Consider the following 19,910-nt stretch of genomic DNA (forward strand, 5'->3'; position numbering starts at 1 on the left):
ATGTCAACTCCCAGTAGCCTATCGAAATGTTTGTAGGCGGGCCACTGTATTTCCACAAAATACTGTGATGAATCTTCCTAATGATAAGTTTGAGTCATCAGGAGTAAGTCATATTCTTCCTGTGTTTAAGGAAGCAGAAATATGTTCTCATCTAGAAAGATTTCTATTAGTGACTGAAATGTTTTGAGTTTTAAGGGCTTTTGTATGTTAGTTATCTTGGCAAAATGTCTCAGCTCATCTTATCTTTCTGTAATGCCAGATAGAAGAGATCAAAGAGAGATATAAATCACCATTTGCTTTGGTCTTTTTCAGTTTACGAGAATTTTAAGAAAAGATCTTTGTCTCAGTTGTTTTATTTACAGCAGTACTTGGTATTGAGTCTTATCCAGAATGCTGCTGCTAAGTCGCTTCAGTCATGTCTGACTCTGTGCGACCCCATACATGGCAGCCCACGAGGCTCCCCCGTCCCTGGGATTCTCCAGGCAAGAACACTGGAGTGGGTTGCCATTTCCTTCTCCAATGCATGAAAGTGAAAAATGACAGTGAAGTCACTCAGTCGTGTCCGACTCTTAGCGACCCCATGGACTACAGCCCACCAGGCCCTCCGTCCATGGGATTTTCCAGGCAAGAGTACTGGAGTGGGATGCCATTGCCTTCTCCATATCCAGAATACAGACTGTATAAATGTTTATACAATAAATGATAAATAAGTGTCTGTATTAGTAAAGATACACTTTTCTTTGAAAATACAGAAATGCTTCTCTTTCAAGAGAAGGCTTCAATAGCATACATTACAGATCCTGGATAAAACAGTGCCGTCTCATAGTTATTGTCAGGATGTCTTATGTCACTTTAATACAGACAGATTCCGATACCCATTCCTTCATGAAGTTCTTTTTTGTTAAACTCAAGAACAGGTTGTAGAACCTAGTTTAAATGGCAGTGCATAATGTGCCCATTTTGATAATGGTGAACTTTTATATATTTTGCTGTGAGGTATTTTTTGTTTTTGTTTTTATCTCTGATTTTATTTTGTTTGTTTATGTTGAGTTAGTTGTTGGATAGAATTGTGTTGAATGTCCATTTCAGATGAGATCCAGTATGTCACATGGATAAAGTAGCCATCTTACCTTCTTCCCTGTCACATAGCAAGATAGCCTTAAAATGAATTTTCTAGCTATTTTCACGTGTTTCATTCTGGACCACCTAAAAGAGAGCATCAGAACTTATGTAATGGAGTTATAGTTCTCAAGTTTGGAAAAGGAGTGTTAGCAAGATCCTTGTAGTATTGTTCTGTATGAGGAAATAGAGGTCCACTTCACTTAATGTATCATTAGAAATGCCTGAGCTACTTAGTTTGTTTACATTTTGACAAGGCAGTAAGATTTTGCGAAAGGACTTTATAATATATGTGTATATGTGTGTGTGTATGATATTTATACACATGTGACACATAATACACAAACATAATGCACGCAAACAAAGTAACAGTATTAGCACCTAAGAGAAAAAACACTGCAGACTTGTGCATGGCCAGCTGTTAGGATGGCAAGTCTACCTTGCAGGGCTGTCCCAGCTCTCTATGTGTCTATAGTTCAGGATAAAAAGTGGAAATGTCTATAGCAGGTGGCTCTTTTTCTCCCATGGGAAAGTGAAATAAGCTGAAATTTCTTGTGTATGTAGACTTTTTCTTTATTGTGACTTCTGTGGGATGAATATATTTCTTTATTGGAGATTATTAGGATGGCAAGTCTACCTTGCAGGGCTGTCCCAGCTCTCTACGTGTCTATAGTTCAGGATAAAAAGCAGAAATGTCTATAGCAGGTGGCTCTTTTTCTCCCATGGGAAAGTAAAATAAGCTGAAATTTCTTGTGTATGTAGACTTTTTCTTTATTGTGACTTCTGTGGAATGAATATATTCCTTTATTGGAGATTAAACTCTTTTCCATTTATATTCTGGAGTGGGTTGCCATTTCCTGCTCCAGGGGATCTTCCCGACCCAGGGATCGAACCTGGGTCCTCCCCCATTGTAGGCAGACGCTTTTACCATCTGAGCCACCAGGGAAGTCCAACATAGGATATATAAGTGATATGACTTATTGTTCTCAGAGTAAAGTCACAGGCTGGATTCCAGTAGTGTGGGCTAGTGCAGCTAGAATGATGGGCATTCAGGTCCAGGCCTTGCCATTGATTTGCTTTTAATCTTTCTAAGCCACTGTTGACCTCATTCACAGGGTGGGTGTATCTTAGAGGATTATATTGGAGACTCATTGGGGGAAGTGCAGTATTCCATTAAGCACATTTAGTGGTTTAATAAATATTATTTTCCTTCCTTAATTCTGTGCCTTTCCACTCCCCCCTTTTCCACCTTGAGTCTTAATTTTTATGAATACTGCTTGACTACATTGATTTATTGTTATTTAGACGCTTAGTCTTGTCTGACTCTTTGCATCTCCATGGACTGTAGCCCGCCAGGCTCCTCTGTCCATGGGATTTTCCAGGCAAGAATACTGGGGTGGGTCGCCACCTTCTTCTCCAGGGAATCTTCCCAACACAGGAATCAAACCTGTGTCTCCTGCATTGGCAGGTGGATTCTTTACCACTAAGCCACAGGGGAAGGCAACTATATTGATACATGGATAAAAAGATCCCAAAGAAAGTTCATTCCTTTAAGGCTGTATGTGCCTCTCAGTATTACTTTGGAGGAGGTCAGTTGCTGTGGAAATCATAACCTTATACTTGCTAGTTAGTGATATATTGAATACTTTTTAAAGATTGCTTTGTTGAGCAAGAGAAATATGTACTTCTAGTTTGCAGATCCCTTAGTAACCACCCTTTCATTGCAATGAATAATGTAACTAAAAAAAATACAGACTGATTTAGTGGAAAAGCTCAGATCCCTGCCAAGGCCATTTGTAAAGTTCTCCACTGGCCTAAATGTCATTCCCTTAGTAAAAAAAAAAAAAAAGTCTGAGTGGCGTGCAGGGAATATACAGCTCACTTCCCAAATTCACTATATTGAAAGCATATGGCCTGTGGAAAAGCAGAGATTTTTCTTTGAAAGAACTGGTAATTTGAAAAGAGGATTAATTTTAAATAGCAGAGTTCATTTATACCATTGTAAAACTTTGCTTTTCGTTCAGCAATTTACTGAACTCTCATTTGTAATAGGTGATTAATCTTTGTTCCAGAAATATAGCTCTTATTTTTAGTGAAGTATCTGTTATGGAAAACATATAATCTTTAGAAGAGAAAATTAAGAAGTCTTTACGCAGTTTCATAATGTATTGTTCTGTCATTATTGCCTTAATCTGCTAGCGGTGTATCCCTTAAATTGAGTCTGTCAGATTGAAGAGAATATAGGAAACACCTAGATTCTTTGCTGGAACTTAAAGTACTTTAAGATAAAATTGTAAATTTATGATATGGAAAAGATAATTGTTACATGTTTTTCAGTTAAAACAGAGAAGAAGACGGTACAATTTAGTGATGAAGTTCAGGTAGAAACGATAGAACCAGAGCCAGAACCAGCCTACATTGATGAGGTAAGTGACTTTGTGCCCGAGAGCACCTTACTTGATATTGAAGTTGAAATGGTTTGCTTCTCTTCTCTAAAAAATTCAGTCCTTGATTAATGTGTGTATTTTGTTGTTACAAAAATTCAAATAATACAGACCAAGTCAAAATTCTCCTGGAAATTTCCTTTCTAGTCCCCTCCTTGCCATGTCAGTAGGTATAGTTGTCCCTTCTCATTTTAAGTTCCTGCTTAATCTTCCATAGTGTGGGTTTATCATGACTTCATTCTCTTGTTGGACAGTTAGGTTGTTTTCATTTCTCTGTGGGTTTTTTTTTCTTTTTGCTGTTACAAACACTATTGTAATGAGACTTTTTGGATAAATTCAAAAGAATGTGTGACTTTTATTTTTATTATTTATTTACTTTACTTTTTACTTTTTGGCTGCATTGCACAGCGTGTGAGATCTTAGTTCACCGGCCAGCTATCGAATCCAAGCCCCCTACGTTGGAAATGTGGAGTTCTAAGCACTGGACTGCTACTGACGTCCTTGACTTTTATTTTTAAATCTCAGTAGTTAATTTTTTGGCAGTTATATCCTTTGTAACATTTTAAACTAATGATGAAAATGAGAATTCATGTTTAAAATATGTGAAGGGATTTGTAGATTTTTAGCCTTGTTTGGAGGGAGCCAGAGGACTAAAGTTCGAAGAGCACTCTTTTGAAGGCTGTGCGGAGAGCCAGAGCCTGTATAGGGGCAGGGAAAGTCAGCTTTGGCTATAGCACGACATCAGAAAATGTGTGGGGACTTCCCTGGTGGTCCAGTGGCTAAGACTCCACTCTCCCAACACTGGGGGCCCAGGTTTGATCCCTGGTCCAGGAATTGGATCCCACATGCCACAACAAGATCAAAGATCTCATGTGCTGTAACTAATCTGGCAGAGCCAAATAAATAAATATTAATAAGGAAAATGAATGTAGGGTCTATCTAGAAACCTCATTTCTCTGATAGATAATTTCAAATAGGGTATAGAATTCTGTAAACCAAGAGGACAGAAGTTACCCACATGTTAGCTGACTCTCATTTTACCCTTCTCTTTTTTTGACTTCAGACACTTTGCTGACATGTGCCTTCTCTTTTAGACTACTTAAAATGAAATTAGGACTCTTTTACATTGAAAAGTAGTATTTATTTCAGAATATGAAATTCTTTGACTTCAAGAGAGTTTTTTTTAATATACTTGTGTCATTTTCACTCCGTGATTAATTCATCTCTCAAACTATTCTCCTTCTGTGCAGACTGTAGTTTTGTTTTGGTTTATGTAACGACTTGGCTTTGAATTGATAGTCTTTAAATAATTTACCTAAGTAGCTATGCTTAGTAGTATAACTTTGTCAAAACCATGAATGGAGAAAAGTTTGCAATTATTATAGTAATGTTTGGTACAGGAGATCTATATTTTGATTTTTTAAACTTACATATAGATACATCTCTGCTAATATAATGCTTACATGTGTTTATGTCATGATGGCTTCTTTATTTCTGTTGGTCTAAAACAAAAGATTCTGAAATAGATCTGAGTCACTGCTTTGAGATGCCTTCCAGCCTTTCACACAGGAGAATAGAGAAACCACAAATCATCCTCCCTTTTTTTGATGACAAACTGAAACATTGGTGGAAAGAGAATGTAGAATAAATCCTTCTGGTGCGACTTAGAAGAGGAACAGCTGGAATAGAGCTGAGCTGTGCCTTATAAAACAGCTGCTGTATTCTCCCCAGTGGAGAAGTAGTGACCAAGTTGTTAGTCATAAGTAATGATGCCAGCTTGATAGGGTACACCTGTCACCGTGGCCAGGCTACTGATGCTCCAAAACAAAGTGAGACCGAAATCCACTAGCATGACATAAGAGGTTAATGAACTTACATGTTGTAAGTTTAAATGTTGCTCTATTTCTTCTTATTTAAGAGAATGGGTGGGGAGATTTGGGAGAATGGCATTGAAACATGTATAATATCATGTATGAAACGAGTCGCCAGTCCAGGTTCGATGCATGATACTGGATGCTTGGGACTGTTGCACTGGGATGACCCAGAGGGAGGGTATGGGGAGGGAGGAGGGAGGAGGGTTCAGGATGGGGAACACAGGTATACCTGTGGCGGATTCATTTCGATATTTGGCAAAACTAATACAATATTGTAAAGTTTAAAAATAAAATAAAATTAAAAAAAAAAGAATTTCTGTTATCAGTTTCAAAAACAAGAAGAAATAGGTTTCAAGACTCTGACTTCACATGATAGTAAAGAAAATACATGGATAGTAAACACATTAAAGCAAAATTGAAGTTTTCATGTCTGTGAATTACAAGTTCATCCATTATCTAATTAACAAAGTGAGAAGTCATTGTGGCAGCGTGATTTGTTGCTTTTTATATTAACTGTTTAATTCCTGTAGGATAAAATGGACCAGTTGCTACAGATGTTGCAAAGTACAGATCCCAGTGATGATCAACCAGATCTTCCAGAGTTACTTCATCTTGAAGGTAAACCTTGTTTTCCATTTACCTTGCAAGTGAAAAATAATTAAGGGTTATATCTAATGTTCTCTTACAGAGTGCTTTTATTATTAAATAAAATTGAAGACGATATAAAAACATTTTCCGCTCTTCTGTGACCAGTCTTATGTTTACATGCAGTTTAAACCTTTAGTAGAATTCAAATTTTTATACTTTTCTACCCAAAGTAAATATTTTATTCAACATTTTAAAATGTTGTAAAATGAAGATTGGTACTAAAGTTTTCTGAGAGCAATGCAGTCAGTCAAAAGTATTGATTTTATAACTATCCAGGAAAACCAGTCTTGGCTTCTGTGGGCCTAAGGTTAATTGATAGAATTTTTATTATTCCAAATGACATCTTTTAGAGAGTTGCTGTCTTTTGCTGCATTGTCTTACATTTCTTCCATCTCGTCGTCTTAGCAATGTGTCACCAGATGGGGCCTCTCATTGATGAGAAGCTGGAGGATATTGATAGGTAAGACCGTGTGTGTGCTGCCTGTGCTGCGTGCCCTCTTCCCTACAGAGCTCTCTAAGCTGCATCTTGGAATGGAGATGCCTTTTTATTTTATTTTGACAGATATGCCAGTTTTCACTTGTTTTCCACTAGATGTGAGAATCGAAATTAGACCCATCTGTCTCCCCGCCCCCTTTTAAAAGTGAGAATTTGTGTGACTTTCTGATGTTAGTCCTGTTTTTTAATAAGGGTTAACTGTTGTAATCATACTTGCTGTTAGTGGCATCATCAAGCCCCACAAATGACCCATCTGTTACTAATGAGGGAAACCTAGATATTTTGAGGTAAAGTCAAGTGCAATAAGCTCAAGTCCTTCCCGCACAACACCTAAATCTTACCCATACAACACCTAAATCTTTTTTTGGTTGCCTTGGAGTTAAACTATAAGATATTTTTTTTTTGTCACCAAGTTACATTTTTAATAGAGTCTACTTAACACCATTCTTGCCTACTTTTGCTATTTTGATGCATCTTATTACTTAGAACATTTAAATAGCAGTGATGTTTTACATTCTTGTATAATATTTCAGAAAACATTCAGAACTCTCAGAACTGAATGTTAAAGTGATGGAAGCCCTGTCCTTGTATACCAAGTTAATGAATGAAGACCCCATGTATTCCATGTATGCAAAATTACAGAATCAGCAGTATTATATTCAGTCATCTGGAGTTTCTGGTTCTCAGGTAAGCTTTTAAAAGCTCAAGCATCTCATTTAAAATTTTCAAATATATTTGAGATTATTTGAAATAGCTATGTTTTTGTAAAATGTGAAACTTCCCAAAAGTAATGTTCAGAGTAAAAATAAAGTTTAGAAGATTTCTTAATTGACAAATACAACGTATAGTATGCTAACTATACCGATAGTTCTTGTTCTAAAAAATTATATTTATGCAGAAGTGCACATCAGTCACCATCAAGTCAAAAAAAAATACAGATGCATTGGCCCTGCCCCAGGCATATTGAATCCAGGTGTGAGATCCAAAGGTCTGTGTATTTTCAAAGTTTCACATCTAATTTTCTGGTTAAGAAGGACAGTTTTTGTCTGTCTGAGTAAAGTTTCTTAATATTACTAGGTCCTTGTGAATATCTACCATTTTCAGTTTTACAGTGAGCTGCCTTGATCTGGATTTTTTTCTGTTCCATTACATGGGAACATGTGTGATGCAGCACAGGCCCCTAAAACTCGTCACACCAGCATTTATTTCCAGAGCCCATTTCCCACAAACTCACCAAGTGCAGAGTGTAGGGAGCAGTTTGCCAGACACTGTATTTTATCCACACAGAGTACCATAAACTTTGTGCAGGTGAGTTTTTTTTTGTTTTTTGGTGAGGTGCACTTCTGCAGGGAGGGGCCAGAACCCTGAAGAAGAGCAGCCAGACCTGAGGAATGTGGGGCTGGACAGCACGCACCCATGACTCATGATACCAGCGCGAGCCAGCAGACAAACAGAACCCCTTCCTGTTGGTTTTGCAAAGTACAAACAATTGCATTTGTGAGGACTGGACTAACTGTGTTTACGATGAAGACCTTTTGGATTCTGTGTGTAGTGTGTCTCTTGTGGCTTTAACACGCGCTCAGATGGTGGTGGTTTTGTGTCCTGATGGTAGTATTACCGTCTTACAGTAACAGCTAGTGAGAGTCGCACTCCCTGAACAGTTTTCAAACATGTGAAATGGAAGGATCTAATGAATACTACAGAAAATTAGAATATTATGCATGTTAAGATTTGGGAGGCACTTGAGACCTTAATCTCTCTGGCTTAAAACAAATACAGTTTTTAGATGCAGAGATTCACAAACAATGGCCCAAGGGCAAAAATCCAGCCCTTGCACCTATTTTAACTTTTACTGAAATACAGCCATTCTCTTCGGTTTTACATCGTTTCTGACTGCTTTCTCTGTAAGCAGAGCTCAGTAGTGTCGACAGAGACCGTGTGGTCCACAAAGTCTGACACATGTACTGTCCGGGCCCTTCACAAAGTCTGCTGACCCTGCAGACTTTGAAGGGTAGCTTAGCTTGCTCTGTGCTCAATAAACTGTAACTTAGGAAATATTTAGTATATCTCTAATAGGTATTGAGAAACATGTGTGAACTGTTGCTGTAAAACAGTGAATTCAAATACACTTTCTTAAGCATTTTGGGGGATCCCTTTGTTGTTATTGTTCAGTCACTAAGTCATGTGACTCTTTGTGACCCCATGGACTGCAGCGTGCCAGCCTTCCCTGTCCTTCACTATTTCCTGGAGTTTGCTGAAACTCATGTCCATTGAGTCAGGGATTCCTTTTAGGGAGATATAGTATCAACATGGACAGAGAGATTATATTAGTATCAGATTTCAAGGTAAGTTTCTTTACTGCTTCTGAATGGAGGGGAACATGAATTTTGCTATTGTTTACCTAAGAACAAAAATCATCAAGTCCACTTCACTGAAAAGTAATTTTTTCAAATGCCTGACAGCAGAAGTAACTTAAAGGATTTCAGAGATGCGATTGTTGTTCTGTTTGTAATTGAAAGCATGCCTGTTAAAATCAGAGGGAACCTAACATGTTTTATGTGGAACTGTTCTAGGTGTACCCTCCTCAGAGTGGTGCTTACCTGGTCGCAGGGAGTGCCCAGATGAGCCACCTGCAGAGCTACAGCCTGCCCCCAGAGCAGCTGTCTTCCCTCAGCCAAGGAGCGGTGCCACCATCTGCAAACCCGGCCCTTCCTACTCAGCAAGCCCAGGCTTCCTACCCCAGGTAATTTGATTATTGGCTGTTGTTGGCGGGTAGCGCTGTTGAAACCCTCAAGTGCCATCGATCGTCTGTAATCATGAAAAATGGATTTAAAAAATGCAGGATGGGTGTCATCACTGATAGCAGAAGATCAGCCCTGTCTGTGGTGGCAAATGGGTTCTCTGGGACCCCCTGCAGCGTGGCAGTGCCAGCCAGCATGCCAGTCCTCTGTCCTACTGATCCTTGAACTGCTGGATTGTGATTTTACCTTTTTTTTTTTTAACTTTTTGTTTTGTATTGGGGTATAGCCAGTTAACAGTGTTGTGATAGTCTCAGGTGGACAGCAGAGGGACTCAGCCAGACCTATACATGAGTCCATTCTCCCTCAGACTCCCCTCCCATCCAGGCTGCCACATAACATTGTAGCTAGGTATTTTTGATATTCTTTCCCATCAGAATTTCTATTGTTTTTATCTGAGTCTGTGATATTAGCTAAGGACTTTAATGAAACTTAAGTTTATTTTGATTACTGTAATTTAACATTTTATACAAATTTCACATAAAAAGCTAAATGTTCTTTGATTATTCCTTTACAATTTATAGTTCTGAGCTGTATCTTAGAAGCAAATATTTCCTTCTTTTTACCCTGGTAGGAAGTTAGTATATATATATCACAGCATAGTAAACCACGTGGAAGGAGACAGTAACAAGAAGCTGACACCCCCATGGTTCATGGGGCGAGTAGCTGGTAATGAAATGTCAGGCTCATTGTTCTGGTCATTTACATATAATGCCCCATCATGTAAATGATTATATGTATGCATTATATTATTCATAATTTATGAATGCTTTTTCTACTTCAACGGGAAGTCATTCCTTTGACTCAAACAGGTAGACTTAAGAGTTCACAACAGAAATTTCTCAGTAACACAAGCACAATTTCTAGGAACCTCCATCCATGTTGGAGTCGTCTCAGAGCTCCTGTCCTGCCTTCACTGTTGTACTGTTCAAGCTCAGGAGCCCCCCCTCTAGGGATGCTGAGGGATTGCCAAACATGATTTTGTGGTCACATCTTGTATTCTGAAGTGACCTTAAGAAGGAGGGTAGTGGGGAAGCCTGTTACAGGCATCAGATGACAGCAGCCAAAAGATGGCACCACCTACAGGGTTATAGAGTTTAGCGGAAAAGTTAGGTGGAACCCTTTCTGTCTGTCCAAGGACATTTTTATTTTTTTTAATTCTCAGTTTGTTAAAACCAAATACCCTTACATGGAAATCAATAGGGAGCAGCTTTTAGGAGAGTAACATGTTACTTTACAATTAGATCAAAGTGAGTAGAGGTGGAAATTGTTGAGGAGTGAGCCAGTGTACCGGAATGAAGTAGGAAGCTCTTAGAAACTTGAGCCTTATCCAGAGGTACTGCTCTATCCCAGCTGGTCCTCGGTGACCCTGTCACATGCGGCTCTAGTTGCTCTCGTCACTGAAGGCTACTTGGATCTCTTAGTCCAGAGCCTTGAGGTATTATCCTTGTAAATGAGCTGCTCTGATAGTAGGTGCTGCAGAGTCAGAGTGCCGTGTCATTGTTGGCTGGGGACTGTTCTGTCCTCTCTTGCCACCTGGACATGAACCCCTGTCCTGGACCCATGGCCTGTGCTGTATCCCCCAGCTTGGCTATTGGCTAGCTATAAATATCACCTCTCCAGAAACACAGGTGCATTTCAAGAGGTGCTTTTGGCAGAGCATTAATATCAAAATATTGAGTCCTCTTCATTTGGCTGTTCTACTCATTCTCTAGTTCTTAGCTCCATCGTTATCCAAGGCCGTCTCGCTCTCCCCCTCGATGGCACTGGTGCTCCTCTGTTGCTGTCACAGGCCCCCAGCGCACTGTCGTCGTCTGTATCCCCAACTAGGCCATTGTATCCTGAGAGCTGGAGTGGGCTCTGTCACCTTCAGAGCCACACTGTGTAGCACAGAGTTTTACACCTGGTAGGAGCTCAGTAGATACTTGATAAATAAATGTTTTGATGGGAGTTTCAAGGGCTGTGTTAGGCCAATGAGTTCTACATTTCAGTTCCTTGAAAAGTCTTCACAAAGACCTTGAGGCAATTTTTAAAAAGATACATTAGGAACAGTTGTGTGTAGGTACATGTGCATCTTTGTGTGTTTGAATGAGAAAACTGATGGCAAAACAAACATACGCTAACTAAATTGGAAGTAGTGAAAATGGAGGTGGAAGTGTTTGTAAATCACAGTCAAGAGGAATTTTTTTCCTGTGTTTTTGGTAGGCAGGTATTTTAGTGTCCCTTGGTCCATATCTAGCAGACAGTTTCTTATTCTTTTACATAGATTTTCAATTCTCGGGTTGTCACTTTTCCAGACTTCCATCACCCTAGGGTGAGCCTGTTAAAACCATCACATTGTCCTTTTTTGACTGTGGTGGGTCTTCACTGCGGCATGTAGGGGCTTCTCTGCCTAGTTGCAGCACGTGGACGTCTCTGGTTGTGGCATGTGGGCCTCTCTCGTGGTGCGCAGGCTCAGCAGTTGCAGCGCATGGGCTCTCTGGTTATGGTGCTCAGTCTTAGTTCCCCCTCGGCATGTGGGATCTTAGTTTGCCACCAGGGATCGAACCCAAGTCCCTTACTTTGGCAGACGGATTCTTAACCACTGAACCAGCAAAGTCCCGATTGCTCTTCTGTCCACAACCAACCAGTGTTTTTCCATCCCCCGCAGCCACAGGCCAGGATCCTGACCAGAGTCTACAGGGCCTGTGTACGCAGGCTCCTCTCCTCTGTTTCTGCTGTCTCACTTCATGCCACTCTGCCCTTGCCTACTCTGCTCAGCCATCAAGACCTCCTTGCTGTCTCTTGTACGTGCCTGGCCTTTTCGCACGGGCTTGCTGTCCTCTTTGCCTGACGTGCCCTTTTTCCTAGATCGTTGGTGTCACCCCCTCCCGCCCTTTTCGGGTCTCTCCTTCAGTGTTGCTGTATCTGAGTGCCCTCTCCCACCATCCTGGATCCACAGGCATCTCTTGTCCCAGGAGCTAGTGGTCCTCCTGGGATGCTTTGTTTCTTTCTCTCTTTTTTTGATTTAGACCATTTTTAAAGTCTTCATTGAACTTGTTACAATGTTGCTTCTGCTTTATGTTTTGGTTTTTTTGTCATGTGGGATCTTAACTCCCTGGCCAGGGATCAAACTCACCCCCTGCATTGGAAGGCAAAAGTCTCAACCTCTGAACCACCAGGGAAGTCCCAGTGTTTCTTCATATCACCTCTTATCACCACCTCTTGACATATTACACATTTTTTTTCTCATCTTTTATCCTCCTATTAGAATATAAGTTCCATGATGGTGGGGACTTCCCCCCTTCTTCCTTTATGATATCCCAGTGCCTCAAATAGCAGTGTCTGGCACATTCTAGCCATTTAATAAATACTTAATGCAATGGATTGCTTGAATGAGTAACTGTTTAGTGAACAGTTTTGCTATTGATCTCTGAATGGCTGTGTAAGTCAGTGTTGACCTAACTGAGTGTTCTTTCCCCTCTGCAGCACAATGGTCAGCTCCGTCCCGGGAAGTACGTATCCCAGCCAGGCTTCAGTGTACAGTCCTCCCCCTGCCGCCACAGCTGCTCCTGACGTCACCATCTACCAGAATGCAGGGACCAGCCTGTCCCAGGTGCCGAACTATACGTTACCGTCCACACTGCCCCAACCTGGGGGCAGCCAGCAGCCACCTCAGCCACAGCAGCCGTACTCCCAGAAGGCTCTGCTATAGGACTGGAGTCCCCTTTGTGGCAAATACCCACCGATTGCCAATGGCAATGTTACGAGATCCTTTAATATCTTAAGATTGGTTTACCCTCAGCTTATAGGAATCGTATCTTGGTCAACACGTTCCAATGTTCAAGAAGGGAGATCCCTCTTCAATTTGCACTGACTTTTTAGAGGGTCTCCCCTCCCCTCCCCTGTGAGGAATGAAACTACTTACAACATATAATTCCTTTCATAATATGAAAGGATCAATGCAAGATTATCTGTCTCGTAAAATCACCTGGCCTGCAAAGAGTCAATCTTACCAACACTGTTGTGGCAAACGTTGTGTACATAGGTTGCTGTGTAACTTCACTACTGGCCATTTTGAATCACAAGTGGTGATCATGTGAATATATTTAACACTGTTAAATTAATTGACATTGCTATTTTATTTTAATCATGAACAGCTACCATGTTTCATAAAGTTTTGTGTAAATTGAAGATAATTACACTATCCTTTTAAACTGCAAGAGAACAAAACTGTAGCATATGTACATGAAGGTGTTATGTTGTCCCTGTTTCAGTTTCCCATTCAGTTGAACCTTCCTGGGAGTAATTGGGAGCTGAACGCACATATGTTATATCATTCTGTAGCCTCTAATACTACTAGCTGTCATCACACCAGCGTACAGTAGCTAAATTTTTGGTGCACTTCTAGCAAATGATGATGTTCCCTTTTAAACTTTGACATTTTGGCATGATATATCAGAATACTGTGGGACCATGAGACAAAAGTCAAGTCGGACTGCATTCTTTTATATCTTAACTTTTAAAGAGATAATGTCAATTTACTTTTTCCTAGTCAAAGATAGTAATTAGGTTTCTAAGCTGTATACTGTGTTTATTGGTGGCAGTGACACCAAAGATAGAGGCAAAGGATAGAAGTTTTTAAACTGGAAAGAGAACATGAATTACACTACAATTTCAGTCTCTTGTAATTATTTAGGCTATGGTGAAACTCAATTCATCTGTCTTATTCCACTGCTAGTCTTTTAAATATGTCTTTAACATATTGTATCCTTTAATTCTTCATTAAAATAAGTGTAAGTAGATGTTTCAAAGTCATCGAGGTTCCTGGCTTTGCTTAACAGTTTGTATATTTATTCTTGTCTTTGAAACTGGATTTATAAGCTGTTTTCTCTCTCTCCTCTCTTTTAAAGTTCCCAAATGGAATTATTTTGGCTTCTTATTCAGAAGTAGTTTTGAGTGAATGCTTTTTCTTTTAATCCATATGAAATATGTTTTCTACTGATATTTTAATCTCCTTAAATATTTATAATTCCCCTAGTTGTGCTGTTATTGAACACTATTATTGAAACAACTGAAGAATTGAGTACCATAGTAAATGAATTGATTTATTAACAGGTTTCACACCATAAATGAAGATTTAATTTGTATTTTCTGAGGTAGGTTCAAGGTAGGTTCAAATTTAAATCACCATCTTATATCTAATTTGTGCCTTCCTGAGTTTAGAGTACATTGCCCTCAAACAGTAATTTTAAAATTCCAAATCAAACTTTACATTAAAATTTTTAATATGTTGGTTTTTGCTAAACATTGTCAAAAGATTGTAATATTTTTCATAGCCATTTGAATAGTTTAAGTGATACACTTTGTCTCAATTCATACTGTATTTTTCTCTTTTGATAAATTCCCCAATACCAATGGCAAAATGTATCATTGTCCCATTTTATTTTGATAGCTTTGTGCTGTAAAATCAATGACATATTCTCTAGTATGTGTTTGCCTTGTAAACGTCAAAGAATGGTGAAATGAACAAAGGCTACCCTTATTACAAGGCATGTGTAAGTTTCTTTGCCTAGTCATATTACTAGGCTTTTATAAAGATTTAAATGATGAATACTTAAAAATACTTAAAACTAATACTATATTATAAGCTTGCAGTTTTCTTTTACTAGGCTTTCCCAGTGGCTCAGCGGTAAAGAATCTGCCTGCAGAGCAGGAGATGCTGGCTTGATCCCTGAGTTGAGAGGATTCCCTGGAGAAGGAAATGGCAACTCACTCCAGTTTTCTTGCCTGGGAAATCCCATGGATAGAGGATCCTGGCGTGTTATGGTCCATGGGGTCACAAAAGAGCTGTACATGACTTAGCAACTAAAAAGCTTTCACTTACTAGGTATGAAAATACCAGATGGAAAAAATTCCCCTAAAAAGGAAGCACTGGATTTTCCATCTTTCAGGTGACACGGCAAGGATAGAAATAGGAAAGGACCAATTAGGAGCACAGTGATTTTGTTCTGCAACCAGAGTATGTGCTTCACTTTGTAAAATTTTTCTTTAACAGGTAGCTGTCCCCTTTTAAAGGGAATTGAATTATTTATAAAATAAATTAGCTATAAAATGAATTTCTGGGAAGCAAATTTTACTTCTCGGTAAAATTTTTTTTACTTTTATAAAGTAAAAGTAAAAAAATTTTTTTACTTTTATAAAGTTTTATAAAGTTTGTGTATCCATAAGCCAGTGACATCTGAATGGAAAAATTCTGCCCAGTTACTGTCTAGCATGAGTAGCCAACACATCAGTGTCCTAAACCCACCTACTAGTAATAACACATGGTGCGTCCTTCCCCTCATTTCCCCTAACTCTGTGGTCCTGCTTTGCTGTTACTGTCTCTCCTACTCATGAAGAACCTTTTTCTGTGCCAGAGATTTTCTTCACTGTATTAAAAACTTCTGAAAGTTTGTCTCTATACCTCTTAATTTTTGTAATTAAAATGCTTAGTAGACCCCTAGCATTCTTTTCTCATAGTTTTCATAAATGACACATGTATAATTTAGCATGAAACTTATCTTTAGTCCCAGGCTTCAAGTTTATAAAAGATAAATTAGTGTCCTATATGATAAACTCTGCAACTGCAAAAACCATACAGTTATTTTCTAAATTGAGGTCCATTGGTATAATTGGTCAAATTTTCATTTAAGACATTAAAGTCACTGTTTTCTTTTTCTCATCTTACCAGTTAGCAATTATAGAGTCCTGTTGTATCATTATTTATTTATAACAAAACCATATCATTTTCTAATTTAAAAAGTTTTTCATTGTCAATGAATCTTTGTACCCTTTAGAATAAATGTAAAGAAAAAAACTTAACTATTTCTCAAAGACCTTATGTTCAGTTATCTTTTTATTTTAGAATCATGATTAAGTGTTCTTGTCTGTTACTAAACAGATTATTTTCTTTCTTTTTTTAAAGATTTTTTTTGATGTGAACCATTTTTAAAATCTTTAATGAGTTTGTTACAATATTGTTTCTATTTTATATTTTGTTTTTTTATGAGCGTGAGGCATGTGGAATCTTAGCTCCTTGACCAGGGATCGAACCTGCACCCCGTGCTTTGGAAGTTGAAGTCTTAACCACTGGACCACCAGGGAAGTCCCTAGATTATTTTCTATGCTATTTATGATTACAGCCCCTGTTTCTAATCAAAACTGCCTTGAATTTTATGCACTTTTTTTTAATATGGTCTTCCTTTGAGATTATTTTTACCCCCTGATTTTTCTAGCTTCAGAAATATTGTTTCCATACAGATTTCCTTATTGAACAAAGCCTAACTCTTTATTGGTGATAACTTGTATTCATCACTGTTCTTTGCTGATTTTCCTACTCCTAGCTTTATGTTAATACTTGCCATTGCCATTATTCTCCGTTCCCTGTTTCTTTTCGAGTCAGGGTTTCTGATAAGGATTACATATTAAGTGTCAGTAAGCTCCTGGATAAACATGAAAGGAACTGGTTCTAATACCTTTTGGTGTTCATAGACTTAAGAAAGTTATGTGTATTTTAGAAAAGAGTATATTCAAATTTTTTTATCTTATGCCATTAGTAACAAATATTTTTGAGTTTATGGCCTCAAAATATGTGTATTTACAAATGGTACAAGTTCTACGGTAGTGATACATGTAGTACATTATGAAACCCAAGAAATCTTACAAGGATAAGAGGAAAAATTATGACTAGAAATTCTAATATTTCTTCGCTTATCTCTGGTTCGTTAGTCGGTACCCTAGAATGTATCTGCCCGATTTGGAGACCACTGATTTAGAGGTTACGATTAGACAGAGTGAAGTACTGTGATACTAGCTTGGCCCTTTGAAGTCAGCATCTGATACTACAAGTGCTGCTTTTCCTAGCCACTCTCTATGTTGAGAATTTTCAGAGTTATAAAAAGATTGAAGTAATATATTGAATACCTGAGTACTCTTCACCTTGATTCATGAATCATTAACATTTTGTTACATTTGCTTTATCTCTTTATGTTTATATATATATGTGTGTGTATGTGTATTCATGCTTGTATATAGGTATGTCTCTATGTGCATATCCACAAATACTATATTGTGTGAATAGACAAAGTTAGACTTTGCACTAAACTATATACCTAAGCATTTCATCATGTATTTTGTTAAAGATAAGTACCTCTTCCTTCATAACCTAAACCTTTATCACATCTAAGAAAATTTAACAGTAGCAATTTTGTAATATAATTGTTATCAAACATCCCTAATAATCCCTGTTTTATAGGTACAGTTTTTTTTTAAATTCCAGGAAATAGATCACATTTTTTATGTCCCTTTATTCTCTATGAGTCTAGATTAATCTTCTTTTTTTTTGCCTTTTTAAAGATCAAACCTGTTTGTCTTTTAGTGTGTTCCACATTCTGGATTTATCGCTCTTTTTTTTATGTTAATTATTATTTATTATTTGATGCTCTGTTCTCATTATAGTCCTCTTTTTTCTTAACCCTTCAAAAGTTAGTCAGAATTATGTGATTTATGGTTAAAGGTGGTGAATCTAAATTTTTCAATCTCATATCAGAAAAGTGTATATATAAGTGAACATTTTGAGCCTTCAGATGTGGTTATTCTGTATAAATAGAGGCTGTGTGCTCAGTCCACTAATGCTTAGTAGTTTTGTCTCCTTCTTATCAAATTGCAATTAGAGTCAATGAAGAAAATCTGAACCCTTAAAAATAATTGGCTCCCTTCTATCCCCATTCAAACCCACATCAGCTTTTCTCAAGCTTGTATGTACCTGATTCACTCGCAGTGGCTTTTAAGTATTTTAGAAATGGCATCAACAAGTATAGAACTTTGTTTTAGGGTGTGTACATTTTGGCATGTTTGTTTTAAAAGACTCATTACCTTTTATTCATATCTTCTATTAGGATACTGAAATCACTTTAAGGGAAGGGAAGTACTTCCTTTTTAAAAAAATCTAGTTTTTACTTGAGATTGGTTGCCAAATTGGAATCAGGCTGAGTAAAATTTATACCCAGAGTAAAGTTAGAAACACATGCAAGTTACAATAATATACACTCTCAGGTTGTTAATTAGCTGGTTTAAACCCTCATATTATTTCAGTTGGTTAATGGCTTAAAAAAAAAAATCCCAGTATTTGTAATCCATTGTTTCTGTGTCAGGCTATATGAAATTTCTTAAGTGCAGGATAATTACATATCTTACTACTTCAAAAAGAGATCTAGTATGTAAACAATTAAGAATGTTTTTGATTAATTGTGTGTGATACTATCTGGAAGGTATTTTAAGATGCCAAATATGAAACGTCCATATGGTATGATTAAAATACTTGTGTACTGGTTTTGAATTTTGTTCCTTTTCCCTCAGAGGGGGGAAAAATGTTTCAATTTAATATGTTTGATATTCTGTAGTTTTAAAATATGGTAACCCTAAAGGAGTTGTGAAACATGACTAAAGAAGTTGTAGTGAAGAATACAGGTAAATTCACTAAATATTTACCAAAGAAGCTTCATTACAGCAAGCCCATTTCTATACATGGTAGATGGCACAGGATAAAACAAATGGTTTTAGTATTTGCACTGTAAATTATATCCATTTTGACCACATGGGTTTTTTTGTAAAGGATGTGGTGATACTTCTGGTTGAAGAAAAGAATAAGAACTAAATTATGTTTCACGAGTTTATTGGGGTTCTATTCTACTATGATGTGGACATTTTAGTTCATGACCCTTAGGAATTCAGATTTTAACCCAGGTATGTCTTTTGTCAAAAAAATTATCTTGCTAGATATGTGATCCTTAGCAGTTCCATGAATCTCTCCAGCCTTCTACTTATTTATAAATTGTCACTTTAGTATAACTGTTACATGATCCTTTGAAGCCTGCAGAAATTCTGTGCTTCAGAGCCTCAGCCTTCTGGCCACTCAGCCTGGACAGCTCATCTGTGCCGCTGCTGTTACCTCTCAGCCCAGAGGCAGACAAGGTACAGAAACTTGGGAACATGTTCCCAGCATATGGTCATAACAGTCCCTGTGTGTAATCTGGGATACTTGATGTCCGTTAGTCCAGCGATCCCCAGCCTTTTTGGCACTAGGGACCGGTTGCGTGGAAGACTGTTTTTCCACAGACCAGGGTCAGGGGGATGGTTTGAGGATGATCAAGCGCTTCACATTTATTATGCACTCTATCACTACATCAGCTGCGCCTCAGATCATCAAGCATTAGATCCTGGAGGTTGGGACCCCTGCGTTAGTCAGCTCCTGAGCCTTTTGTTGATGTTTGCGTGACCCCATGAGGAATATCTGCGCTTTGAGTAGAAGCACGTTGACGTGATAGTACTTTCACTGGTGCCGATTTGGAGGAAAAATTAAATAATTATGGCTCTGAAGCATATACCATTTTTGTATCTTGTTTCAAGCTAAAGGAGAGGCAACAACAGACTAAGACTATTATGAAATTTTATTGCTTTTGATGTTCTTGTAAGCAGAACAGTACCCTTGGACTCACCGAGGTGAGAATGG

The 19,910-nt window shown here is 38.1% G+C and overlaps 1 protein-coding gene across 11 annotated transcripts in view; it reads left to right on the forward strand.

Annotated features, from left to right (window-relative positions):
• Positions 1-19,910, forward strand: part of STAM (signal transducing adaptor molecule) — a 66,443-nt gene that overhangs the window by 41,159 nt on the left and 5,374 nt on the right. For 7 of the 11 annotated variants that reach the window (XR_008701471.1, XR_008701472.1, XR_008701473.1 and 4 more), the window contains exons 9-15: positions 3,457-3,545; positions 5,968-6,055; positions 6,491-6,545; positions 7,115-7,268; positions 9,155-9,324; positions 12,848-12,974; positions 19,271-19,372. Coding sequence is in view for 6 of the 11 variants with exons in the window: in XM_055543928.1 (XP_055399903.1) it covers positions 3,457-3,545; positions 5,968-6,055; positions 6,491-6,545; positions 7,115-7,268; positions 9,155-9,324; positions 12,848-12,974; positions 19,271-19,372 (785 nt within the window). In the remaining 5 variants the exon portion in view is untranslated. Of the gene's footprint in view, positions 1-3,456; positions 3,546-5,967; positions 6,056-6,490; positions 6,546-7,114; positions 7,269-9,154; positions 9,325-12,847; positions 18,732-19,270; positions 19,908-19,910 lie in introns of those variants that run through there. The other 4 variants (XM_055543932.1, XM_055543927.1, XM_055543933.1 and 1 more) reach the window with 4 other exon arrangements.

Source organism: Bubalus kerabau, chromosome 13, assembly GCF_029407905.1.
Source record: "Bubalus kerabau isolate K-KA32 ecotype Philippines breed swamp buffalo chromosome 13, PCC_UOA_SB_1v2, whole genome shotgun sequence".
NCBI classification, from domain to species: domain Eukaryota; kingdom Metazoa; phylum Chordata; class Mammalia; order Artiodactyla; family Bovidae; genus Bubalus; species Bubalus kerabau.